The sequence below is a fragment of the Candoia aspera genome, chromosome 3, assembly GCF_035149785.1.
Source record: "Candoia aspera isolate rCanAsp1 chromosome 3, rCanAsp1.hap2, whole genome shotgun sequence".
NCBI classification, from domain to species: Eukaryota; Metazoa; Chordata; class Lepidosauria; order Squamata; family Boidae; genus Candoia; species Candoia aspera.
The window spans coordinates 74,192,238-74,219,578 of NC_086155.1; the positions used below are offsets into that span (position 1 = coordinate 74,192,238).

A 27,341-nucleotide genomic window follows, 5' to 3' on the forward strand; every position below is an offset into this window, starting at 1 on the left:
CTCAGCAAAGCTGGTTTCGGAAGCATAGCTAATGCTCCAAATCCACAGTGGTAGGCAAGCTAAGAAACTATTCATTTTCTTCCCACCACTATCCTATACAACTGGAGAAGATACATTGTCCCTTAGCTCCAAAATACTTACTCCATTTCTTCATATTATTGACCAGCCAGCCTATGTTCCAAGTAGCAGATAGGTTTCCTTTTCCTCCCCTATTTTGTCACAGAAGCAGAAGGCTGGAGGCTGATATTTGGCCAAGTCTCCACATTATCTGGAACCACTGTTAGATGCTTCCAAGATTGTAGCAGTACCCTGAGACTCATCAATGAAAATGCTCTAAGCATTTCCCAATACATTTTTTTTCTGAAGTGATGCCTCTTTGCTACTTTCTTAAAAGGTTCAATATAATCTTTTGTCTTCTGTTAGAAAACAATACAATCACAACTGAGTTTGGAAAAAAAACCATAGAACACCATAAAAATGGTGAACTGCAATGATGATCTAAATTCTACAGATACCTGAGTAAACAGATGATAACCATTTCAAAGAAAAGGGGGAAACAGCCATCTTCAGTACAGAAGTACTTCATTATTTTATAATGTACATAAAATCACATATATTATTGAGAGCAACCATCTTGCTTCCTTAATTTTACAGACTTTTTTTTTAATGTTTGGAATTTTGATGGAGAAATACAGTATCCCAAACAGGACATATAACAGTCTTCTTAACAGATCCCTTTGCAGTGAAATTTGAGCTGTGGATCTGTGGGTGGGTCAGTGAGGGAAAATGAGCATTTCTAACATTTTCTTCAGGTATCGTATTTGGAAACAATCCAGTCTCTCCAACAACAGTATTTTCATGAAGAAAGCAGAGAATTTGAGCCCTAATGTCTAAATAGCTCTCCCTTTTTGTATGAGTTGGACTCGACCTGCATCAGATTTCAGCATCCTACTTTATATAAAAGTTAATTAACATTCAGTCATCTCTGTCACTCCTATATGCCTCATATATAATTTGAACCTATTATCTTATGATATGAGAATTTAAAATTAAATATTTTGTGTCTGATCAGCCCTAATTTATGGCCATAGCTCTACTTCCTCATTGCACATCTCTTCATTTTCAATTCTGGTCGAATTTCACCAGCTCTTTGTTTTCCATAAAATATTGCACTAACATCTGAAATATCCGATCGAGTAAGTGTGGATTTTCATACTGAAAAGTTGGTTTTGTCTTTGAAGAGGACTAAGGAAGAACGTAAGTATTATTTGAACTATTTGATTTGCTTTGTTCCACCTGCAAAGGAAATACTTTATTATAATCAATAGATGTGGGAGATGGTGAAGACATGGGAACTGAGATTTCCGCTTTATTTATATTGCAAAAAAGTAAAGATGTTTCAGTTCGTTGCTCATAAATGACATCTTTAAACTCTGCTAACAAAGGAGGCTCTTGATTTGTAGGTAGTGGTATTTTACCTTCTTTATGTTCTGTGCTGTCTTCATCAAATGGATTATCCAGATTTTTTTGCAAATTGTGGTCATTATCCATATGCACATTATGGTTCTTTGGAGAATCCATGTTTTTATTTAAATATAGGCTTCCAGTTTCAGAAGAACTGGGGATGCTGAATGCATTAGAGATAATGGCCACCTTGTCAATATTTTTATGCAATGCATTGGCTTTGTTATTGTCCCATTCATCCCCAGTTTGTGCTCCTTCTTCTTTCGGGCCCGTTGAGTCCATTGGTGCATTTGGAATCAAGTTACTGTTGCTTTCTGTTTTAAAATCCGATCTCAGTTGCTGTGTGGTTTCATCTTCCTCTCGGATGTTAATTTGTAGCCCTTCTTTAATGGCTTGAGAATTAGGAAATGCAGTACTCAAGTGAACTGGAGATACCAGTCTATTTGCATCCTTTTTTGAGATAATCTGGTGTGCATTTGATGGTGGTATTTCCACAAAATTTTGAGATTTCATACCTGATAGATTTTCTTGCACAGATTCAGACTCATTAACCTTTTCCTGTCCTACCAGTTCATCTTTCCTAGTTAAGTTTTCATTCTGCCCTTTTAACAGTTGGTCTCCGAAGTGATCTACACTCATGCTATGCATTATACTTTCCATTTTTTGCTGAGAGTGCATATAATCTCCACTGCTGGATTTCTGAAAGTCAAGATTGTCTGCTTGGCTCAAAGAAGCTGGAGAAAGGCAATGGTATTTTTCTTTTGATTCCCTTTGCAGAGAATTCTGATGAAAGAAAAAGACTTCAGTATCTGAAGTATCACTCTTAAGCTTTTTAGAACTCAATGATGTAGAAATATTATTTGTTATATTTGGTGAAATATTTGGTGAGTGGCCAGATGAAAGAGGAATAATGGGAACAGTCATTCTTGAAGTTCTATTTACTAAGAATATAGGGGAAGTAGTTGGAGGTTGTAAATGCTTGGTTGATGAGGAAGCCTTGATAATATTCAAGGCAGGAGAATTGTTAAAAGAACCAGAAGTGGATATTTCTACATCCTTGCCCGTTTCTTCAGATATTTTCTCAACAGCCACTCTATTACAAATACTGTCTTTGCTGCTTTCGAATCTCTCTTGAGTAGCCATAGAATATTCTGAATTCTTTTTTCTTTTCTTTTGTTTTTCTTCCATCTTGGAAGTATGTAGCAATCTTGTAGGCTGACCGCATGAGCATTGCTCTAAGCTTTTTTTATGAAGAAGTTCTTTCGGCTGGATTTTTCCTTTTCTAAAAGGATGTAAATTTAACTTTACAGTTAATGAATTTGGTATTTTCATGTTTATTTTATAGTTTTGAATAAGTTCATTCTCTTTTTCCCCATGAGGACCCATGAGAGGGGAAGATGGTTTCCTTTCTTTAATTTTTGCTTCTGAATCACTAAGTAATCTTGCCCAAGAAGGAGATTGATTTCTTTGAATCTGCTCATGGCATCGTTTGTTCTGAGGAAATCTCTTTTCACTTAAGCCACTGGTTGTCACATTCGCCCTCTTTATAGTTGCCAGATCAGGTATGTAAAAACTAACCTGTTTGGGCTTCTTGATTTTCTTGATTGTTGGTAATAATGGTATATCTGCAGCATTCACACAGTAGCCTCCTGATCTTGTGCCCTTAGCTTCACTCTGTTCTGCCTCCAGTCTTATGCTTTTGCCACAGTTCTGTTCCTTTACTTTTGGGTAGTCTTGATTTTTATCACAGTCTATGTATTTACAGATAAAGAGGTTGTCTAGCTGTGGAGAAATATTCCTGCTTCTTGCTAAGAATCCACATTGTGATCTGTGGCTTTCTAATGCTGCTTGCGCACAGTGTTCCTTTGACTCTTCTGGTGTATCTGTTGCTGATGACAAGGCTGTAATTAGATGCCTTTGCTTGTAAGACTTAAAGCAGCCATCATACTCCGTCTGAGAGAGAGACTGACACAATTCATTTGCTAAACATTCCCCAAGCTTCTCCTTTGCCAAAGCATGGGCAGGCCTTGAACATCTTCCTTGCAGTGTGTCACTTCTGATTCCTGCTAAATAGCAAATGTTGAAACTTAACACATGTAGAGGGAGTTTTCATACACTGATTAAGCAGATGTTTGGAACGCCTTTACCAATGATGCCCTCCCCCGCAAAAATACCTTCTCTGGAACAACTGGCTAATCTCTCTCTTCCTCTGCAAAATACAGTCACCTGAAGAAGTGCTGACTTATGCATTCATTCAGAGAGAACATTCCTTTAACATCTGAAGTGAGTGTTTGGAAATTTTAAAAAAAATTCCCTTCACCAGAATTAATCTATCATGTATGAGTTATACAAGATAACAATATGGTAATTTCTGGATATCAAAGATGTAGCTGGTTAGTTGACTCTGTTGTTATTTACTGAGTATAAATCAAACAAGTCTCTGAACTCTCTATTTCAGTGTTTCTCAACCTTGGCAGCTTGAAGATGTGTGGACTTCAACTCCCAGAATTCCCCAGCAGCATGGCTGGCTGGGGAATTCTGGGAGTTGAAGTCCACACATCTTCAAGCTGCCATGGTTGACAAACACTGCTCTATTTTCTACTCCAGCCCCCCCCCCTTTTTTTTCTTAGCCTACCTCTTATACGTCTCTGAGCTTTTTCCACTCCCTTCCTCCTTCCCTCTTTTTTACTTCAATCAACCACTTCCACATTTTCCTTGTTCCCTTTTTATAACACCTCTTGCCAGTGATTATCAGGCTTTGTCCTCCCCATTCACCAACTATCACTCATTAGCCTCATCTGTATGATGCAGAGCTGTTACCCCAACTGAAAGTGCTTTTCTCTCTTCCTCTGACCTCATCACCCCTCAACCTTTCTATGCCAGGAGTCTGCTCTCTTCATCAAACTTCAACTATCTTTTGGTACTTTTGTCAGAGATCCAGAATCAAAGGGAATGGCCGAATTGGTACATTTCATGTATCTATTTGACAGCTCTGTAGTAAACTTCATTTTATGTCTGTGTAGCTACTAACAATGTATTTAGTCCCACACATCAAAATCATAGTTCCACTGCAGATAGGCTATATTGGCATGAGAGCTAATCACATCTCTGGCTTCTGAACTCTCTGAGTTCCCTTGTTCAAATGTTCTTGGATCATATGAGCCATAGACTCCAGCTTTCATTTCTCTGTTACAAGATGTTGTGTGTAAGAGATCAACTAGGACAATAATCAGTAAAGACTAAGGAGTTTTCCCATTTTCTCCCTCTGGAAGAGAACTTACCTTGATTGAAATTTGCATCATCTTTTAATCTTGCATTTAATGAATCTTCCTCAAATTGCCCAGAGTTTTCTGAATGTTGAGTTCTTTGGAAATGTTTTTGAAGTGGTAACTCTGTTTCATTAGTCACTGCTATATTCCCAGAAGATTTTTGAGGGAAAGACTGAAGTAATCTACACTTAAGGCATAAGAAATGATTTTTTTTCATAGGCTCATTCTCACTTTGAATGCTTCCAAACGGGATTTTTAGGCCTGTGCACTTACACTCTGGCTTTATTGTTTCTTGATGACTATTTTTCTGTAAATATGGCATTTCCTCACCTGCCCCCAATCTCGACATAACTTTTATTTCATTTTCCCAAGTTAAGTGGCAGTTACAGTATCCCTTAGTGAGGTAATTTCTTGACTCATGACCACATTGGGATTCATCTAGGACTCTGCAACAGCAATTTTCCGAAGGGTGTTCATTTGCTTTGCCAGGCTGAAGTTTCCTGTTAAAGAAGGCTAAAACTAGGCAAGTGAGACCAACACCTCCTGTAACAAATAGAAGGTTTATCAAGATTTTAAAGTAAGATAAGTAAAGGTGTTCTCATTAGACATTAAAATACAGCTGTAATAAAACAACATAACTAATGTGATTATCCTGCAATATGAGATTATTGAATATAGAAGAAGAGGAGAGTTGCATAGGGACCCAATTAAATCACCCCATATTTTTATGTCTATATTTAAGTCAATGATTTTGCATAGAATATTTTTCAAGGATTAAATGAAATCTATAATGCATAGAAATACATGGCCATGAAACATTCTCCTGCCCTGCTAGTTTTATACAACCTTTTTGAAGCATGCCAATTAATCTGAGCTCTTTTACAGGTTTCAGTAATGTACAAGTAGGACTGTGAAGTAAGTAACACAAGCAAAAAGGAGGAACTTCAGCTTTTTTATGTATATAGATGGTTTACTATTCCAAATAAAAAGCTACTAAACTAACAGGTTCTATTTGGCTCCAGGGGTGGGGGAGATATCATTTATCAATTTATTCAGCATCCTCATAACTTTTTTTTTAATCTTGGCTGCCTCCCTTCCACGCGCGACATGTGCTTAATATTTCTTAGTTTGTGAAATGAAATAAGATGAGAGCCTAAGATGGTATAGCTTCAGGCAATGATACAGCCTCAGGCAAGCCTTTCGATTCTAAAAAAATATTTTTAGATGTTTCTTTTTAAGGACAGAGATTACTGTATTGTCAGCTCAGCAGTGCTGAGGGTCATGTCAAAGAAGCAACTAATCCACCATTCCAAAAGAATGAAATACATCCTATCCCAGGTGCAGGAAAGGGCACTGTTCAATAAGCATATGAGAGATGATTCCTGTAGCATGTTGGAAGCCAACAGTTACAAATATCTTGTTCAAACAATTAGACTACATGAACAGCGTAACATGAACAGCGTAACACAGGATCAGACTGTGAACTCTCCTGTTCAGCTTATGAAATGAGAAATCGTAACTCAGAAGAACAGCAGAACAAATCCACTATGTTGACTTCATCGGTATAGCTTGTTGTGAACACACATATGTATTTACTGGGCCTCCAACGATACTATAACAATAATTAATCTGCATGGAGCTTTTTCAGTTGTCATTTGGAAATCTCTTAAATTAAACTGCAATAGTAGGGTAGAAACACTCCTTACAGAACAAAAAAGAAAAAAACAGAAATATTGGATGGAACAGAATCTACACAGAATAAACCAACACTGGCTGCAGGCAGCTTGCTGCCTCAGCAGCAATGTCTAGGGGGAGGGGGAGGTGTCCAAAAAGTTAAAATGACAATGCTGACCTCACAGTCAAAGGGGAAAGCTGGCATGTTGCAAAACGGCAGCCTCCAGGATCATCTATCTGTCTATGCGCCCAAATGGGCCTCATAGGTTTTCTTAAGCAATACAATTATGGCCAGCTGCAGCTGAGTGTTTTGTTTGCCAGTATCCCCATGTGCCCACAAAACAGCAAAAAGTAGCCATAATATAGAGCATTGTATGGGAGAGGAAACTCCAGGAGTGGCAGGTACTGTAGTTTTCTAGCACATTGCTGTTATGAGAGTAGTTATTCCCCACCCCCACCCCCAACAGCCATTTTGTGAATGGGCAAGTCCTCCTATCCGAATTTCCTATATGCAAAAAGATTATGCAAAGCCTGCTTTGGCTTTTGGCAGTTGTGGTCACAACACATCTGGATGACCACCTGGTTAGGGAAGATTGATCTTGATACTTGTTAGGAGTCAGAGATTCTATGCCTTGCCCTATGATTTTTTAACTTCATAAACAGTGAAGAATGCCAACATAAATATAAAATAAACTGAGGACTGAGCAAGCAAAATTCTGTTAAGGGAATCATTACCTACAAAGGAGAAGACTGCTACCAATGCAGTGTTTCGTCCATAATTCTTTCTCTCTCCTTTTAGAATTCTGGGTGGTTGTTTCAGTGCAGATTTACAGTTGACCTCTGTGAGCTCAAGCAGGTTTGTTACTGATGGGTTTTCAGAAGCCCTGCAGTTCATGTTTTCAGGATTTCTGAGTATTTTTGATGAATTCACATATTTCCTTAGAAAGGAAGCTAAATCATAAAGTTTGCATGTGCAGTTCCACCAATTCTGATCCAAGCTAAGAAGTTTTAATTGACTAAGTGGAGAAAATGTGTCAGGGATAAGAGCTAGCCTGTTTCTAGAAAGGTCTATTTCCATCAGTTGAAGCAGGCCATGGAAGGCTCTTTTTTCAATAGTGTTAATAAAATTATTTGATAAATCCAGGATCCTGAGGTTGCCAAGGTTTGCCATCTCAAAGCTGTCAGCATTGATGCTAGTAAGCTGATTTCCATTTAAATGGAGTCTAATAAGAGCCTCTGTGTTCTTGAACCAGGTCCCATGAATGGTACTCAAAATGTTGTTGCTTAGCACCAGCACCTGAAGCTTCTGAAGTTCGTGAAATGTGCTGTATGTGATAGAAAAGCTTGATATTTGGTTCTGGTCCAGAAGTAAAGTCTTCAGTGTTCTAAGGCCAAGGAAGGCATCATCACTAATTGTTTTAATCCCATTAGTACTGAGGCTTAGTAAAGTTGCATTAAGCAGGAAGGAGAGGTTAAACCCTTCTACTGAAGTGATACTTCCATCAGTAACAATCAAAGCTTGGGTAGATACAGGAGCAGCTATAAGAAAGGAATAGAAGCATAATTATACTTCTATATGCATATAAATTTGTAATTCACATCCTCTGCTTTAATGCTAGTCATTTCTTGCAGGTTAAAGGAAGATGGGGAAAAGGTAAGAGTAGAACTGGGAAATAAAGAAACATGGAATTTGAGATTTAGGTCAGGTTGGGAATAATTTATGTATAAGTAGCTACTTAATAATATTGTATACAAATAGAGCAAGATGGCCAGATATGTCCCTATCAGCATTCAGTACGCTAATACGTCATAATTACAAAAATACTGTGTTTGTAAAACACAGTATTTCTAGGCCTCATATCTTTAAATATTTTTGAAAATGCAGTATAAAAATGTAAAAACATCCATAACTAAAAGACTAGTAAAATCAGTTCCAAAATTTGTCTTTGCTATGTAATCTAAGTTCAGCAAATGATCGGTACCTTGTCGTGGTGCTGGAGCTTGAGCACCTCAATGACGCCATGAGCTAAACCGTGAAGGGCCACCCAAGAAGGGAAGGTCATGACAGAGAGGTCAGATTAAATGCAATCCCTGGGGAAGGTAATGGCAACCCACACCAGTATTCTTGCCGTGAAAACTCAATGGATCAGTACAACCAGCGAGATGTCGGTATACCATCGAAAGATGAGACCCCCAGGTCGGAAGATGGTCAAAATGCTACTGGGGAGGAACAGAGGATGAGTTCAACTAGCCACAGACGTGATGACGCAGCTAGCTCAAAGCCGAAAGGACAGCTAGCGGCCGACGGTGCTGGTGGTAAACGGTGAATCCAATGTTCTAAGGATCAACACACCATTGGAACCTGGAATGTAAGATCTATGAGCCAGGGCAAATTGGATGTGGTTATTGGGGAGATGTCAAGATTAAAGATAGACATTTTGGGCATCTGTGAACTGAAATGGACTGGAATGGGCCACTTCACATCAAATGACCACCAGATCTACTACTGTGGACAAGAGGACCACAGAAGAAATGGAGTAGCCTTCATAATTAATAGGAAAGTGGCTAAAGCAGTGCTTGGATACAATCCAAAAAATGATAGATTGATCTCAATTCGAATTCAGGGCAAGCCATCTAACATCACAGTGATCCAAATATACGCCCCAACCACAAATGCTGAAGAAGCTGAAGTAGATCAGTTCTATGAGGATCTGCACCACCTACTGGACCACACACCTAAAAGGGATGTTATTTTCATCACAGGAGACTGGAATGCTAAGGTGGGCAGTCAAATGACACCAGGAATTACAGGTAAGCATGGCCTGGGAGAACAAAACGAAGCAGGACATAGGCTGATAGAATTTTGCCAAGACAACTCACTCTGCATAACAAACACTCTCTTCCAGCAACCTAAGAGATGGCTTTATACATGGACTTCACCAAATGGACAACACCGAAATCAGATTGACTACATCCTTTGCAGCCAAAGGTGGCGGACATCTATACAGTCAGTAAAAACAAGACCTGGAACTGACTGTAGTTCAGATCACGAACTTCTTCTTGCACAATTTAGGATCAGACTAAAGAGATTAGGGAAGACCCGCAGATCAGCTAGATATGAGCTCACTAATATTCCTAAGGAATATGCAGTGGAAGTGAAGAATCGATTTAAGGGACTGGACTTAGTAGATAGGGTCCCGGAAGAACTCTGGACAGAAGTTCACAACATTGTTCAGGAGGCAGCAACAAAATACATCCCAAAGAAAGAGAAAACCAAGAAGGCAAAATGGCTGTCTGCTGAGACACTAGAAGTAGCCCAAGAAAGAAGGAAAGCAAAAGGCAACAGTGACAGGGGGAGATATGCCCAATTAAATGCAAAATTCCAGAGGTTAGCCAGAAGAGATAAGGAATTACTTTTAAACAAGCAATGTGCGGAAGTGGAAGAAGACAATAGAATAGGAAGGACAAGAGACCTCTTCCAGAAAATTAGAACCATTGGAGGTAAATTCCAGGCAAAAATGGGTATGATCAAAAACAAAGATGGCAAGGACCTAACAGAAGAAGAAGAGATCAAGAAAAGGTGGCAAGAATATACAGAAGACCTGTATAGGAAGGATAACAATATCAGGGATAGCTTTGATGGTGTGGTCAGTGAGCTAGAGCCAGACATCCTGAAGAGTGAGGTTGAATGGGCCTTAAGAAGCATTGCTAATAACAAGGCAGCAGGAGATGACAGCATCCCAGCTGAACTGTTCAAAATCTTGCAAGATGATGCTGTCAAGGTAATGCATGCTATATGCCAGCAAATTTGGAAAACACAAGAATGGCCATCAGACTTGAAAAAATCAACTTATATCCCCATACCAAAAAAGGGAAACACTAAAGAATGTTCAAACTATCGAACAGTGGCACTGATTTCACATGTGTCAGGGTAGCCTTACTTCGAATAAGACATGGACTCACTTAGAGGTTCTAAGGATTTCCGGGTTTATTGAAGCAGAATGCATACGGAGAAAAAGACGGGAATGCAGGTGTGGTAGCAGGGTGTCCTGTTTATACCCCGGTGGTGGGCCTTGTCCTCCTCCACCCCCCATTGTCCCCCAAGCCGGGTCCAGATGGGTGATTAGAGTTGGTATGGGTCTGACGATGGGCGATTCGGGCGATCTCCGATGTTCCCCTTTGTCTCTTTGCCTTCGTCCGGTGCAGGTGCGTCCCCCGGGGTAATGGGTGGGAGTTCCGCCGATCTGTTAATGGTTTCCATGTCCTGTCCGAGGTGCGCTCCTATTGTCCTGGTGATTGATTTTATGGGTTTGGGTGCTTAAGGGATGATGTGTGTGTTTAAAGGATAATGGTTATCCCTTCCTCTTTCCTGATGTGCATGTTCCCCGTTGTGATGCACTTATGCCTTGCAACGGGGAACATGACATGCTGCCCCCCTAAGAGAATTCTAAGGTGCCGGTTTGTCCGGATATGCTTCGTGGAAGCTTTTGACAAGCCGTTTTGCTGAAACATTTTGCGCTTGGACCCACTCTGGGTGTGGAAAATGTCTCCATTTTACGAGGTACTGTAGGGTGCCCCTTAGCCTCCTGGAGTATAGTACCTCCTTAATTTCAAAATGTTGTTGCCCATCTATCATGATGGGTGGGGGCGGGGGGGGGGTTCATTGTGCCATTTTGAAGGGGTGGCCGGTTTCAGTAGGGCACAGTGGAATATTGGATGTATGCATCGCAAATTGTGGGGTAGCTCCAACTTGAAGGTCACTGGGTTGATAATTTCTATGATTGGGAACGGTCCAATGAATTTGGGTGCCAATTTCTTTGAGGGCTGTGGGGACTTGATGAACTTAGTGGAGAGGTAGACCCTATCTCCCACTGTGTAGTTCGGTTGCGCCACCCTGTGGTTGTCTGCAAACTTTTTGTATGTAGCTTGCGCGTCTGCGAGAGCCAGCTGGATGACGGGCCAAACCATGGCCAGTTGTGCCACCCAGTCATCTGGGGAACAGGGCGGGGTGTCTGGTTCTGAGATTGGCACGAAGTCTCTGCCATAAACCACTTTGAATGGGGTGTGACCTGTGCTCTGGTGCACTGCATTGTTGTAGGCTACCTCTGCAAAAGGTAGCAGGTCCACCCAATTGTCCTGTTGATAGTTTATGAATGATCATAGGAATTGCTCCAGGGTGGAGTTAAGAATCTCCGTAGAGCCATCTGTGTAGGGGTGCCACGCCGTGGATAGTGCCTGCTTGGTACCAATAAGTTTTAAAAATTCTTTCCAGAACCTGGAGGTAAATTGTGTGCCCTATCAGTCACCAAACGGGAGGGGGCGCCATGGAGTTTATAGATGTGGTTAAGGAATAGGCGTGCCAGCTGTTGCGCGGAGGGGATGGACGCACAGGGTATGAAGTGTGCCTGCTTGGAAAAATAGCCTTTTACCACCCAGATGACTGTTTTTCTTTGGCTGGGTAGTAGGTCTACAATGAAGTCCATGGAAATTTCCTCCCAGGGGTGGGCGGGGCTTGCTAATTGCTGCAGCAGTCCTTGGGGCTTCCCCACCTTTCGTTTTGACATGGCACATGTGGGGCAAGCAGCGACATATTCTTTAATGTCCTTTCTGAGAGTAGGCCACCAGAATTGTCACCTGATTAAATGCAATGTTTTGACGAACCCAAAGTGCCCGGCCGTCTTGTCATCGTGGGAGCGGTTTAAAACTTCCGCTCGCAATGTCTCTGGCACGTACAGGTTCTTCTGTCTCCAGGCTAGACCGTCCGTAAAAGATACATGGTGTTGATTGGTTTGCAACCATGTATCTGTCTTGAGGGCTTGCACGAGCCGTTGTTGCCAGTTCAGTGAAATTGACTTGTGTCTCCCTCCATTCGCGGGTGTTTGTGCTGGGGTGCATTGGGTTCTTGTTTGGCTGCGCGTGACAGCAGGGCAGCCCAGCTGTGTGTCGGTCCACACAGTACCCACAATGTCCGATGCCTGGCTGGCATCCTGAGGCCGTCAGGAAAGAGCTTCTGCTAGGAAGTTCTTCCTCCCCGGTATGAACTTTAATTTAAAGTTAAACCGGCTGAAGAATTGCGCCCAGCGTACTTGCTTTGGGCTGAGGCGTTTTGGAGTGCTGAGGGCCTCTAGGTTTTTGTGGTCTGTCCAGACCTCGAAGGGGCAGGAGGCCCCTTCCAGGAGGTGCCTCCATGTCTCTAGGGCTGCCTTGACTGCGAACGCCTCCTTTTCCCACACGTGCCATCTCCGTTCCGTTTCGGAGAACTTGCAGGAAAGGTACGTGCAGGGCTTCAGCTGATTGTCAAAATCCCACTGAAGCAGGAGTGCCCCGATGGAGAAGTCGGATGCGTCGACTTGTACGATGAAGGGTCTGGTGGGGTCGGGGTGTTGCAGTACTGGCTCTGCTGTAAAGAGGCTTTTGAGGCATTCAAAAGCCCTTTGACAATCAGCTGTCCAGTTCAGGAGCGCCCCCGGGTTCCGTGATTTATGTGTGTCTCCCAGGCCCTTTGTCCGGAGTAGGTTAGTTAGAGGCAGCACAATTTCCGCCAGCCCCTGGATAAAACCCCTGTAGAAATTTGTGAAACTGAGGAAACTTTGGAGTTGCCTCCTCGTGCATGGCCGCTCCCATGCTAGTATGGCTTGGACCTTACTTGGGTCCATCTCGATTCCCCTCACCGAGATTCTATATCCCAGGTAGTCAATTTGTTCTTTATGAAACTCACACTTGGAGAGCTTGGCGTATAGCTCTGCCTTGCGGAGTTTCTTGAGCACTTGCTTTACTAAGCGTTCGTGCTCTTCTTCAGTCTCTGAATATATTAAAACATCGTCGAGATAGACAAGCACCCCCTTAAATAAATGGTCGTGCAAGACCTCATTAATTAACTGCATAAACACTCCTGGTGCCCCCGCCAACCCAAATGGTAAAACTTTATATTGAAATGACCCCAGCGGGCAGTTGAAAGCCGTCTTCCATTCCTCCCCCTCCCATATTCGGAAGTAGGCTTCCCTCAGGTCCAGTTTTGAGAATATTTTGCCCTTTGCCAGGTGGGCAAGAATGTCCTTTATTATGGGTAGGGGGTATTTATTTGAGATGGACGCAGCGTTCAAACTGTGGTAGTCGGTACAGAGCCTCAGTGACCCATCCTTTTTTTCCCGAAAGAGGACTGGGGCTCCGACTGGTGAGTTTGCGGGCTCAATAAAACCCCGCGCTAAATTTTTATCAACAAGCTCCCTTAATGCTGCCAGATCCTTCTGGGTCATCGCATAGATTTTGGGCTTTGGTAGGGTTGCGCCAGGGACCAGTTCTATGGTGCAGTCTGTTTTTCTATGGGGTGGGAGTTTGTCAGCCTCCCTTTTGCCAAACACATCAGCAAACTCTGCATATCTGGCTGGCAGGCCCTCCAGGGTCGCTGCCTCCAGGTGCATTGAAGTAGTCGCTGTCCTCCCCATTGCAGCACGGGGAACCCGATCCCCTGTGGGTGCTTGATAGCGCCCATCCGAGAACGTGATTTCCCTGGTTGTCCAGTTTATTTGGTGGGATGCGGTGGCACTGCGGGTTAAACCGCTGAGCTGCCGATCGGAAGGTCGGCGGTTCGAAACCGCGCGGCAGGGTGAGCTCCCATTGCTCGTCCCAGCTCCTGCACACCAAGCAGTTCGAAAACATGCAAATGTGAGTAGATTAATTGGTACCGCTTCGGCGGGAAGGTAACGGCGTTCCGTGAGTCATGCTGGCCACATGACCCGGAAGTGTCCCTAGGGACAACGCCGGCTCCAAGGCTTTGAAACGGAGATGAGCACCGCCCCCTAGAGTCGGACTCGACTGGACTTTACGTCAAGGGAAACCTTTACCTTTACCTTTACCCAGTTTATTTGTGGGTTGTGTTGCACTAGCCACGGGATCCCTAGGATGATTAGGGGTTGGCCCACCGGTGCCACGATGAACGGCAGTCTTTCCTTGTGGCTTCCGAGCTGCAGCGCAACTTTGGCCGTGTATTGGGTGACCGGGCCCCCTCCCACTGCTGATCCATCCAACTGTGTAAACACCATATGGTGCTGAAGTGGATAGCAGCGGAGGTTTAGCACAGTCGCCAGGTCTGGGTGCATAAGGCACTTTGAGCAGCCAGAGTCAATTAGTGCCCTGACTTTTTTCGTCTCTCCACCGTGGGTTAGGGTGACTTTCACATACAGGGTGGGACAATTTTCACTCACCCCAAAGTTGTCGCACCTCTTGTTTCTTTCCACCTGTCCTCTGGTGCTCCTTAGGGCAGGTGGCTGGCTGGTTCATCTTTGTCGCTTTCCTCTTCTTCGGTGAAGTAAGGGGAATCCTTTGCTGCGGTTTCACCCATCGCAACTGGCATTTTCCTGGGTGCTGGGGTTGGCTTGGTTGGTGCCTTCCACGAGCTGTCCCTCGCCTTCGCTTTCGGGCAGGCCGCCGCCTTGTGGTCCTCCTTCCCGCACCTAAGGCACTGACCCTTGGCGAACTGTCGGTCTCTTTCTTCCTTCCAAGGCTGGGGTCTCAACTTCGCAGGTCCTGCAGCTGTACGGGGTCCTCTCACCACCTCGGTGTGCTGCGCTTCCCTCTTTGCTTGGAGGAAAGTGTCCTGGGCATCCTCTGCCTCTCCTGCCAGCCGGATCCACTCCACCAGAGTGTTGGGGTTATTCCTGCACAGTGCCCACCTGAGTATGTTGAGGTTTAGACCCTCCTTGAACCGTTCAATGAGGGTGGACTGGGACCATACTTCGACCTTACCGGTCAGGGCTTGGAACTCCATGGCATAATCTGCCACAGAGCGCTGTCCTTGTTTGAGGGTTTTCAGGGCTCTTTTTGCCCTCTCCCTTTTCAGGGGGTCCCTGAAGTGCAGTTCCACTGCCCAGAGGAACTCATTGCAGTCCTCGAGTTCCAGGGCACCTGCCTGGCATAACTGGACATACCAGTCGGTGGCCCGTCCTTTTAATTTGATTGCTAAGGCGTTTACTTTGCCTTTTTCCATTCAGAAGTAGGGACCCCATTCCTCCATATAGTTCCTCGCGTTGGTGAGGAAAAAAGAGAGTTTTGTGGGGTCCCCATCGAACTTAATGCCAAAGTCCTTAATTGCTGCTCTTGGTGGGCTCCAAGCCACATCTGGGCGTCTAGGTGTGCTTCGGGCAGTCGGGGCTCCTTGGTCTTGATGTGGGGATTCCCTCCGTCGGGCGTCAGGTGGCATTGGTGGTATCTCTTGCCGGCTCCCACTTCGTTCCGGTTGTCTCGCCATCGGGGTGGGAGGGGGGGGTGCAGCCCATCTGGCAGGTTCCTGGAAGCAGACTCTGCCTGGCGCTGCATCGTCCTCTGGACCTCTGTCTCTCCGGCTGGTGCGTCTCTGAGGGGGGGGTAAGGGGTGTCGGGCATCTGGTGCCTGGTCCCTCCGCACCCCAGCTGTGGGATTCGTACGCCTCTGCTAACCTCTGGAGCAGCTGCTGCATCGCCTCCAGCTTTTCCTCGACCGCGCTCAGCCTTGCCGCCATTCGCGAGCCCTTCTTGGTGCGGTTGCCCCTCCGCTCTCCTTTGCTTCCTGATGCCATGGATGATGGGACGTCCCGCAGTTCTTCCGGGGTTCCGGGCGATCCGGGTGAGGATCCCCCATCTCGTTGATGGTGGCCCATGTGCCTTGGGACTCACGGGTGGCGTTCGTTGTTGCTTCCCCCTCCGAACTCAATTCCGCGCTCTCCTGGACCTCGCGCCGTCAGGGCCTGGGGTACCTTCTGTTCGTGGAGATGGGAGTTCCGTTGCCGGTTGCCGGGTAGCTGCCACGCCGTGAGATGAAATCTTCCATCACTAGCTTGGTTCCCTCACAGATTTGATCTGGACTGGTGCTAGTGGAAAAAAAAATTTTTCGATTCCCGTCTTTATGTCAGGGTAGCCTTACTTCAAATAAGACACGGACTCACTTAGAGGGTCTAAGGATTTCCGGGTTTATTGAAGCAGAATGCATACGGAGAAAAAGACGGGAATGCAGGTGTGGTAGCAGGGTGTCCTGTTTATACCCCGGTGGTGGACCTTGTCCTCCTCCACCCCCCATTGTCCCCCAAGCCGGGTCCAGATGGGTGATTAGAGTTGGTATGGGTCTGACGATGGGCGATTCGGGCGATCTCCGATGTTCCCCTTCGTCTCTTTGCCTTCGTCCGGTGCAGGTGCGTCCCCCGGGTAATGGGTGGGAGTTCCCCCGATCTGTTAATGGTTTCCATGTCCTGTCCGAGGTGCGCTCCTATTGTCCTGGTGATTGATTTTATGGGTTTGGGTGCTTAAGGGATGATGTGTGTGTTTAAAGGATAATGGTTATCCCTTCCTCTTTCCTGATGTGCATGTTCCCCATTGTGATGCACTTATGCCTTGCAACGGGGAACATGACAACATGCCAGTAAGGTAATGCTCAAGATCCTGCAAGGTAGACTTCAGCAATTCATGGAGCGAGAATTGCCAGATGTACAAGCTGGGTTTAGAAAAGGCAGAGGAACTAGGGACCAAATTGCCAATATCCGCTGGATAATGGAAAAAGCCAGGGAGTTTCAGAAAAACATCTATTTCTGTTTTATTGACTATTCTAAAGCCTTTGACTGTGTGGACCATAACAAATTGTGGCAAGTTCTTAGTGGTATGGGGATACCAAGTCATCTTGTATGCCTCCTGAAGAATCTGTATAATGACCAAGTAGCAACAGTAAGAACAGACCACGGAACAACGGACTGGTTTAAGATTGGGAAAGGAGTACAGCAGGGCTGTATACTCTCACCCTACCTATTCAACTTGTACACAGAACACATCATGCGACATGCTGGGCTTGAGGAATGCAAGGCTGGAGTTAAAATTGCTGGAAGAAACATTAACAATCTCAGATATGCAGATGATACCACTTTGATGGCTGAAAGCAAAGAGGAACTGAGGAGCCTTATGATCAAGGTGAAAGAAGAAAGTGCAAAAGCTGGCTTGCAGCTAAACCTCAAAAAAACCAAGATTATGGCAACCAGCTTGATTGAGAACTGGCAAATAGAGGGAGAAAATGTAGAAGCAGTGAAAGACTGTATTTCTAGGTGTGAGGATTACTACAGATGCTGACTGCAGTCAGGAAATCAGAAGACACTTCATCCTTGGGAGAAGAGCAATGACAAATCTCGATAAAAGAGTTAAGAGCGGAGACATCACACTGACAACAAAGGTCCACATAGTTAAAGCAATGGTGTTCCCAGTAGTAACCTATGGCTGTGAGAGCTGGACCATAAGGAAGGCTGAGAGAAGGAAGATCGATGCTTTTGAACTGTGGTGTTGGAGGAAAATTCTGAGAGTGCCTTGGACTACAAGAAGATCAAACCAGTCCATCCTCCAGGAAATCAAGCCAGACTGCTCACTTGAGGGAATGATATTAAAGGCAAAACTGAAATACTTTGGCCACATAATGAGAAGACAGGACACCCTGGAGAAGATGCTGATGCTAGGGAGAGTGGAGGGCAAAAGGAAGAGGGGCCGACCAAGGGCAAGGTGGATGGATGATATTCTAGAGGTGACGGACTCGTCCCTGGGGGAGCTGGGGGTGTTGACGACCGACAGGAAGCTCTGGCATGGGCTGGTCCATGAAGTCACAAAGAGTCAGAAGAGACTAAACGAATAAACAACAAACATGTAATCTAAACAGTTTATGGAGGTCAAGAAAACACAGAAAAGAGGTCAATCAATTTTTCAAATCAAACAAATTTTTATAAACCCTTTCTACCTTATTTTAAAAAACTAAAATGAGAGGGAATTTATAGTTACAGCCCTCAAGTACATGGGAGGAAATAATGACATTGAGGCAACTATGGAAGCTGTTCAAAAGATGAATGAAAGATTATTTATAAATGAACCCAAATCAACAAGAAGTGATAATCACAATACTTTTCAGTGAACATTTGAAAGGGCCTTACTGAAATGGACTATATAGTGATTAGACATTACAGAGGGGTTTTGGTCACAAAGTGAGAGCCTCGCTAGATAATGAAGTAGTATATTCAGTGTGTTTAGAGCTGCCACTTGAATTTCAAGTCTTTGCAGAAAAGCAATATTTCATCTGTGTTAAAGAGTTTTGGCATACAACTACTTTAAGTTAGAATCTATTTTCAGTTTTGCAGTCTTACACCAAAAAATGTTGACACTGGGAATGAGAGTTGTGTATGTGTTAAAAAGGTGGGATATACAGGTTTTCTTTCATAAATAATGTTTCCACTGTCCAGTTATTGAGACAGATGTATAAAATCAGGGTATTGCAGAAGCTTATTTCTTGTTAATATTTTTACTGCACATCTAACATTACTGGCAGAACATTTCAGAACACATTCTGGATGGAAGTCTATTATGAGATCCCAATTTCCCCTTAAGGTGGGGTTATAATTGACCTTGTTTCATAGAAAGGGGTGAGTCATGGCTCTTATTCTTTTTCGTATCTTTGACTTGTACGACCTATTACAAGCAATAGGGTGTTATGGACATAATATCTAGCATGCCTTGTGATCTTTCAAGTTGGCTGTGGAACGAATTTGGCGGAGGCCTTCGCTGCCTTCATCGGTTGGCTACATAGTTCTAGATAAATGGCAGGCATGAAAAGTGCATTGCTATCAAAATCTTCTGGGATCATAACACCTTCATGCCGGAAGATACCTTTCCATACACATGGGAAAATCTTGTAACAAAGCAGCCCAAAACATACCATAAAATATCCAGGGCAGACAAATATGACAGCTAGAGTGGACCAATTTCTTAATCGGACCAGCCTCACTCTCCTATGCCAACAACCACTCTTTATTCGACCTCTCTCAGCTGAATAGCATGATCAATCTCCCATCCTATCAGGATTTAGCTGCCACCAGTCCTCTTTCAGGCTCCATGGTTGTTTAGACACTGCCTTAGATTCATCAGAAATTTCATGCAACATTCATTCTTTACCCATGTATTAATAATTTCTTTCACTGAATTCCAACATGACCTATTTGTTCTAAAAACAGAAAACCATCTGTTCCACTAGGTGTCACAGTTAATGCATTGCTTATTACAATCATTTGGTGGAGGGGGGAGGAGGGCTGTAATATTCAAGAAGAATCCTCCTTTTTCTCATGGATGTGAGAAACCATCAGTGCTTTCATTCAAGCGTGGGACAGGCAGGCACTGTACAAACTTCCCACATGCTGTTCGACCACCCCATCTCAATCCTGACCTGAAGCTTTCGAGCTTTCCCAAAAAGGCACCTCCCCTGTGTAGCAATGGCATTTGAGCTACCTCACCAATTTACTGCTGCTAATGTTTATCTGTGCTAGGAGGTCATGTGCTGTTTTCCCTTTACAATATGGATTTTATTTGTCTCAGGTAAAAAGTAATAAACTTGATGGAGGGTGAGGCGTGCTGTTCGCTTACTGATGCCTTGAAGGATTTCCCCTGAGTTTCTCATTAATGCATCAGAGTATGGCACCTTGCTGTGATGTGTATTGCTTTCAATCAAGTCCTCTAGAGGATAAAGATTAGCCAAGTTTTAGCCTGCATATCACACAAGCACAAACATGATGGATGGATGACTAGAGTGCTACTGTTGAATGAGTAACCATTTTAGCAAGCTGAACATCGGTTTTTACAGTGAGTTAACAGCAGTATTTTTCTGACATCCTTTATCATACTGTATAACCAAGTTTGGACTCTGAAATCTACAAGAGCATGGAGGAAACTTGTAGTAAAACTAAGCTTCTCTTACATCTGCCAATTGTTTCTTAGAACAGATGAGGTGATCCTTTTTTCCTCAATCTAAGTATTACAGGCTTTAAAGAAACAGTTCTTGAACACTACAGAAGTATTAGCAGCACACAGTGCCATGATGCAAATGAAAATAATTTAATTGCTGATGCAAGGCCTTGAATTCCAGCATGTCAGTATATTAGGCTGTGAGACTTGGTTACAGTATTTGCTAGAAGGAATGGTATTACCTAACCTAATATACAGTCCAGCCCAAAAGCTTAAGGCAAAGCCTTTAGACAAAAGACTAGTTAAATAACAATTATTATTATTAGTTGTTGTTGTTGTTATTAGTATTATTAATTAACAGTAATTTGTGACAAAAGCATTGTGTAAGCAATCAAATTGCACAAGAAACCAAGCTATGCAATGGAGCTGGTTGTTAATTTAGACAGATTTGTAACTAATTTTTCACTGAAGTTTTAAAAAAAGAAAAACTGGTGTGGGTGGGTGTGTTTGTGTGTAATAGGAAAAAAATGTCCCTCCCCATCTTTGCTTGTGTTGAAAGGATGTCCTTATAGTCGCTCACATCTTGGTCACATTGCAGTTGGACTACTGCCATGAGCTCCACATAGGACTGCCTTTGAAGACCACCCAGAAATTATATCTCATCTAGAATGGGCAGCATGAACAGTGGTGGGCAGGCCTCACTATGCCCATATAACACCCCTACTGTGTGAGATGCACTGGCTGTCAGTTGGCTTCTGGATGCAATTCAAGGTGCTGGCTATCACCTGTCAAGCTGTACATGGGCATCTGAGCTATCTGAGGGACTGCTTGTCTCTCATAGGGTCTGCCTGCCCTGTTTGCTCTGAGAGGGATGATTTGTTTAGGTCCCATCAATTAAACAGTGCTATCTAGTGGCACCCAAGAAGTGGACCTTTTCTGTTGCTGCACCTCTCCTTTGGAACAGCATCTCCCCAGAAATCCATATCACCCTCTTCTTGCTCACCTTCAGACAATCTTAAAAATCTTTTTTCTCCCCAGGCTAGGTGATTTGGGCAGGTGTCCTTCTAGCTGCAGGTGATACGGAGATATGTGGCTGTGGTTCCCTTCATATGACTGATTGTGTTATATATTATGCTATGTGTTGTTTATGTATAATAGTAGGCTTTTAATCATGTGACCTCTTCCAGAGGAGTTTTTGGAGTTGGGCAGAGTAGAAATATGGCCAATAATGCAGCCTCCAGGTACTGAGCCAGCACCTGAACAGCATCACTTGCCTGGCATGGGGTAGAGGTGTAAAATTGGGTGTCATCTGCATACTGATGATACCAAACCCCATGCCAGCGGATGACCTCTCCCAGCAGCTCCATATTGATGTTAAATAGGAGGGGAGAGAGTCTTGAGCCCTGAGGCACCCCACATAATAGGGCCCTAGGGACTTCTCCTCCCCTACCAACACTGACTGGTACCAGCCATGGAGAAAAAAGGAGAACCACTGCAAAACAATCCCCCCACTCCCAGTCCCCAGAGCCAGTCCAGCAAGATACCATGGCCGATGGTATCAAAAGCCGCTGAGAGATCCAGAAGGGTCAGGATGGACGCACCATCCCCATCCCGAGACCTCCAAAGGTCATCCATAAGTGCAACCAAATGTTGTCTTAGTACTATAACCCAGCCTGAATGCTGACTGAAAAGGGTCCAGATAATCTGCTCACCATGCTCTCACCACTCTCTCAATTTAGTGGTCATCTGGAATTTTTGCAGCCAAATATGATACACCTACCCATCCAACAACTTGTGGAACAGAACTTGGAACTAGTATAAGTACATGCAGGAGCAAACCTGACTTGGCTGGCCTCCAAGGAGATTACATGGTGGTGAGATGGAACAATTCTAGCAAGAAGCCAAATGTGCTGTGTGTGGTGTGTGTATTATTGAAGGTGGGACAGAGAAAAGTGTGTGTGTGTGGGGGGGGTAGATTCTGTTTACATTTGGTGAGTAAACATCTATTTGTTATACTGTTGGATTTTTTTAAGGGGAGTGAATCGCTCCTCTTTATATTCCTCTATCTTTGGCCATGTCTTCCTCTCTTAGGTTATTTGGTGTGTCTGTTTCTTATTTTATTGTATCTATTCTATTTATTGTCTCACTATTCATTCTGACCCAGCCTTGTTCTGTGATCTGAATAGCATTCTCCATCTTGCAATTATTCTTAGTATAGCCCATATTTCTAGATCTAACATTTTGTTCAGCACGGTTCTACAAGGTGCTGTTCATTTTTTGCAAACATACACATGTTCTGTTGTGAAAGGTATAAACAATTGTCTAATGAATTGGGTGGTGGGATTGTTTTCAAGTTAGCATTGACTCCTGGCAACTGCCTGGACATGTCCCTGCAGTTTTCTTGGCAATGTTTTTGGAAGTGGTTTGCCCTTGCCTGCTTCCTAGGGCTGAGAGAGAATGACTGGCTCAAAGCCACCCAGCTGGCTTTGTGCCTAAGGTGGGACTAAAACTCATAGTCTTCCAGTTTCTAGCCTGGTGCCTTAACCACTGCATCAAACTGGCTCTTACTGTACTATTTAGCTATCAAGTATAGTTGAAACATTATTCCTATCCACACCAGGAAGTTTTCTAGAAATCTCTGATTTTATGAAGCAATCCCAGGGAAAAAAAAGCAATAACAAATTTGTATGCTTCTTGGTATGACCAATCAAGATGATATAGAAGACTTTAAACATCACTTTGAATTGCCTTTAAAGCACAACCTTGAATGAGAGCTCCTGGGTGTTAACAGCAAGTAAAGAAAAAATTTACATTATTCCCTGGAAACCACTGACTTTCACACAGCTTTCAATTACAGTGTGGTTTAATTAAATTGGCATCAATTCTTCCACGTACAACTTTCAAAGTCAGGGAATTCATCTTAGAAAGTGGAAGTTTAATTTGTATTGATTTTGATTAACACTTAAAATCATTGGGCCCTTCTATCCTCACAGCCAAATTAGCTTTTCATTAAGACTAAAGCAAGCACAATGGTGGTCGTGGGTAAAGCCCTGTCTTGCATAAGTGTTCCTTGAACACTCAACATGCTTAGAGGAGATTGTTTGCATTTCAAGAAATTAACATGTCAATGGTCCCCTTGGCCATTGATTGTTGCTGTGCCAATTCTACAAAGGTATAGAATGAGTCAAGTAGAAAGAAGGTTTTTATATAACAGGTAAATCCTTACAGAGACAAGAAGTATCCCTGCCTTTTCATAGTCCTAATATTAGATATTTTTCATAATGTAACAGATATAGAACAAATCACTTATATAAGAGATTTTTAAGATAAGAGCTTTCTGTACAAGACCTCAATTATTTTGATCAACTCATGCACTGGCTTGGAAATCTGCATTTTTGTTTCTTAGTTCTCTTCTAGAGAAATGTTCCTTTTTAATGGATTCCATCTTAAAGGACAGATATTGAATATATTTTGTACAAACTGCACACTTACACATTTTGGTAGACAAGATGTAAGTGATACCTATCCAGCAATGTTGCCTTGGCTTATTGGATCAACTGTAAGCATTGTTCATTTGTGCCCATTCAGACAGAATGCTTTCATAATCGCTATGCCAGGTTCCTTCATGTTTCTGACTCTCAGATGTCAACATGGCCCAAATGCCATATATATCTTGAATTAATTACGTAAGTCCAACTGACAACTTAGAGTTATCTGGTTCTGATAGATTCCATGTACACAAACTTTAAAAGATGTCCAGTATTTGGCTTTCTGCATCAATTCCCTTTCTACAATGAATTCAGTTTGTCATTAGAGGTTTATCACAATATCCCCATCATTTCAACATTCAGAACATCAACAGCACTTCTCCAGTCTTCAGATATGATCTTGTTTTGATGTTTCTAGGGCAGGACTTCCTCCTCCTCACCTCTCCTGAAAGCTTTGCCATTTCATTTCCATTTGAAAAGAGGATATGTTTCCCAAAGGCTATCTTTACATAGCCCATGATCAATTCTCCTCCACATTAGAGCACCTACTCAAAAATGATGATGATGATGAGTGATGATGGTTGTGATGATGATTAGCTCATGTCGTGCGGTTCCTACCATTGCCATATCCAGGGGCTTCTGTCTATATTGTCTATGATACGTTTTATGAGATGGCTGTTTACCTTGTTAGTGATGTAACAACGAATTAATGTTCTGTATTGGCTTGCTGCCATTTAGTGGTCATCTGGATTTTTGCAGCCCACATCTGATATGCCTAATTTATAACCTATCTTACTTTTCTTTGTATAAAAACTAACTGAGAAGCCCTTTTGCATACAAAGATGTACTACCATCTGTTTTGTGTGTGTGTGTGTTTGCTTTTTGTTTTTTCTTTAAGATCACTTTGCAGTGTTATTTCAATACTTGGATCTTGGGTCAAACACCTTATCTTTCTGTGCAACATGGGAGCTCCAAAACACACATACGGGGTAGACCTGCGGATGGAAGACTAGGACAATATTGACCAGCAAATATTGTGACAGAAAACCTTGAGGAAAAAAGCTGATCAAAATAAGAGCAAAAATCAGGACGCTCAGGAGCAAACCTAATGGAATGTTGTTGTTTTGTCCCTTTGCCATGAGTTGCTTGTCTGGAAGATCAATGTTATACTGTGAAGAGGCACTTTCACTGGCTGCTTTGTAATGAAAAAAGGGGAGCAAATAGAGCATTTCAGAATCCTGGCCATTACTAAGTTTATATTTAGCAACATTATAGGCAAAAAGAGAGCAGTATGACCTCCTTGAGTGCTCTGTGGATAGAGAGGTGGAATCTAAACTGTAAAAATAAATAAATAATGACAAGCAATAAGTGAAAGGACATATTAATTATCTACTACTTTAGCCACTATTAAGCTGTGATTTTTTTACTGCTGACGGCAGCAAGATTTTTTTTTTCTTTCCTGAGAATCAGCAGACAAGCCAAACCCCGCTTTAAATTTGTTAATCAGGTGTCTTATTAAATTGTTGACTTAAGCAAGCAATATGTAATGAACACAGCCACTGTATCTTGTTAGCATTTCCACAGCTCATTTAGCATCAAGTGTGGGGGGGGAACACATTCTTTCAGAATTATAATGCACTTTACGATGCTAATCTGTATCAGTGGTACATCACTTAATCTTGCTAATGCTGAAAGATTCCTTGGCAGGGTTATAAGGCAATTGATAGCTCATTCAGCCAGTGGACAGCTTGAACTTTGCACAAAATGTGGACAAAACTTATTAAAATGATCTATTTTGTTTTTCTTAAAGCGTTTGGCTGAGTGAAATGACTGTTCTCAGTAACAAAGGTTTTCAATTACCTCTGAAGGGCTTGGAATAGTTTGGATAAGGCCCCTAGGCAAAGAGAAATGAAACAATGCTATCATTCTTCAGTCAAAATGTGAAAGGCTAGCTCTCTGAAAATTTACCTCTCAGCAGCAGGCACAAGAAGCAGTCAATGCAATTACGGCTGGGCTGTGTGAACTTACAGTACAGAATAAATATGAGTTCTCTTTAAAGTGTCTGACTTGGTTACCTAGTATATATGTTAATCCTTGGCACAGAGTAACATCTTCAGCGCATACCATGCATGAAGAAGGGCATGGTGCTATTAAGTGAATCAGCATAGCAAGTAGAATGAGCAGTGCACCTACAAGGGAAAAAGAAAGAGCATATAAAAATATTGTGGCGCTGACATTTTTATTATTCTGATAATTATATCGCTGCAGATCTACAATGAATAAAATTAATCACAACATTTTTTAAAAAGTCCTTTTTAAAAAAGACGTCAGTTAATTCTGCAGGGTAAACGTGACTATAAGTTTCCATTTTGGATCTCTTAAATGACAACTAGTCTAGACAATAGAAAGTAGAGTCAAATTTTAGATATGAACCTATCAGATTTCCATTTATGTGTGCTTTGAACTATGAATTTGTGAAACATTCTTTCACTTACTATTGGTTACCCACCTATTTGACATTAAGACAAGCAATATGTGGTAGTCAAAGTATGCTACCCTTTTTTCCTTTACTGAAACAAAATGACAGGAGCTGAAAAAAACCATGTAGATAAAGCGTGTTTTAACATGCAGTAAGATGCTATCAGGTTTTATACAGAAAAATTTAAATAATGAAAAGAATTATATTTATTCAGAGAGGAGTAATATTATGCACAGATTCAAGTAGACCTTTGAAACTGAGCAAATAGTCAAGAACATAAGAAAAACCTGTTTGATAAACCCAGGGGTTTATTTAGTCCAGCTTCCTTTCCCTAAGTGTAGCTGCTTCTCAGAAACTGAGACTACAGGGTAAAGGCAAGACTTTCCTATTGTCTGACTGACCTTCTACAATGTTGCATACTGAAATTTTCCTCTAGCTACCTATTCTGGCTAGTGGTACTTGTCTATTCTGTTTTAAAATCAATTAAGCCAATAGTCATCATCATATGTGGTGGCCACGAAATCCGTGTGCTAAAATTTGTTGAAATTATTTATTTTGTCTTCCCTGATCTACTACCAATCCATTTTATAGGACGACCCCAAAAGTATTGTAAAAGCAGGAGAAAAATCTCTCCATGCTTTTTTCATAAAATTTGTACTTTTTTAACCCTTTTTCCTACCCCTATTTCAAAAGTAATTGTTGAATCTTCAAACACTTCTATCTTTCTTTATAGATGATCCAACTTTTAGTTTCTGCTTTCTTCATGTTTTCCAGGTCTTGAGTATTCTTTTTGAAATGGAAGAACAAGAATGTTACACAACAATACCATACCATAAATTCAATCTGCTGCTATCTGTTTATAATCACTAGAACATAGAATTTCCTTTTCTTGGCTATTTCTACAAAGCAAATTGAAATTTTCAAAGGCCTGTTTCTAAATCCTTTCTCACAAAGCATTATAGACAACCAAGACTCATCCATACATATGTAAAATTACATTGTTATGGCTATTTGCTTGAATGTGCATGTTACATTCTCCCTTTCTTTCAGGTCACCTTCACCATGGATCCTGTAAAACATTTCTTTTCAGATGTTTGAACTGTAAGCTAGATAATTTAGTGAAGTTCATAGAAAGATACATCCCCCTATAATCACTAAAAAGTTCCTATGGAGAATTAAGAGTCTGTCCTAAATAATGTGGGATGGGACTATAGGGTTGATGGGAAATAAAGAATCATGCAG

The 27,341-nt window shown here is 42.4% G+C and overlaps 2 protein-coding genes across 2 annotated transcripts in view; one reads left to right on the top strand and one right to left on the bottom strand.

Moving 5' to 3' along the window:
• The window catches only part of TNNI3K (TNNI3 interacting kinase), a 215,711-nt gene that overhangs the window by 164,276 nt on the left and 24,094 nt on the right, over window positions 1–27,341 (top strand). The window lies entirely within an intron of this gene.
• LRRC53 (leucine rich repeat containing 53) lies at window positions 1,246–26,864 on the bottom strand. The gene is made up of 5 exons (XM_063297190.1): window positions 26,843–26,864; window positions 25,696–25,809; window positions 7,143–7,946; window positions 4,746–5,276; window positions 1,246–3,527 (listed from the first exon to the last, which is right to left on the bottom strand). The coding sequence occupies exons 1-5, from the start codon at window positions 26,862–26,864 to the stop codon at window positions 1,246–1,248; spliced, it is 3,753 nt and encodes a 1,250-aa protein (XP_063153260.1).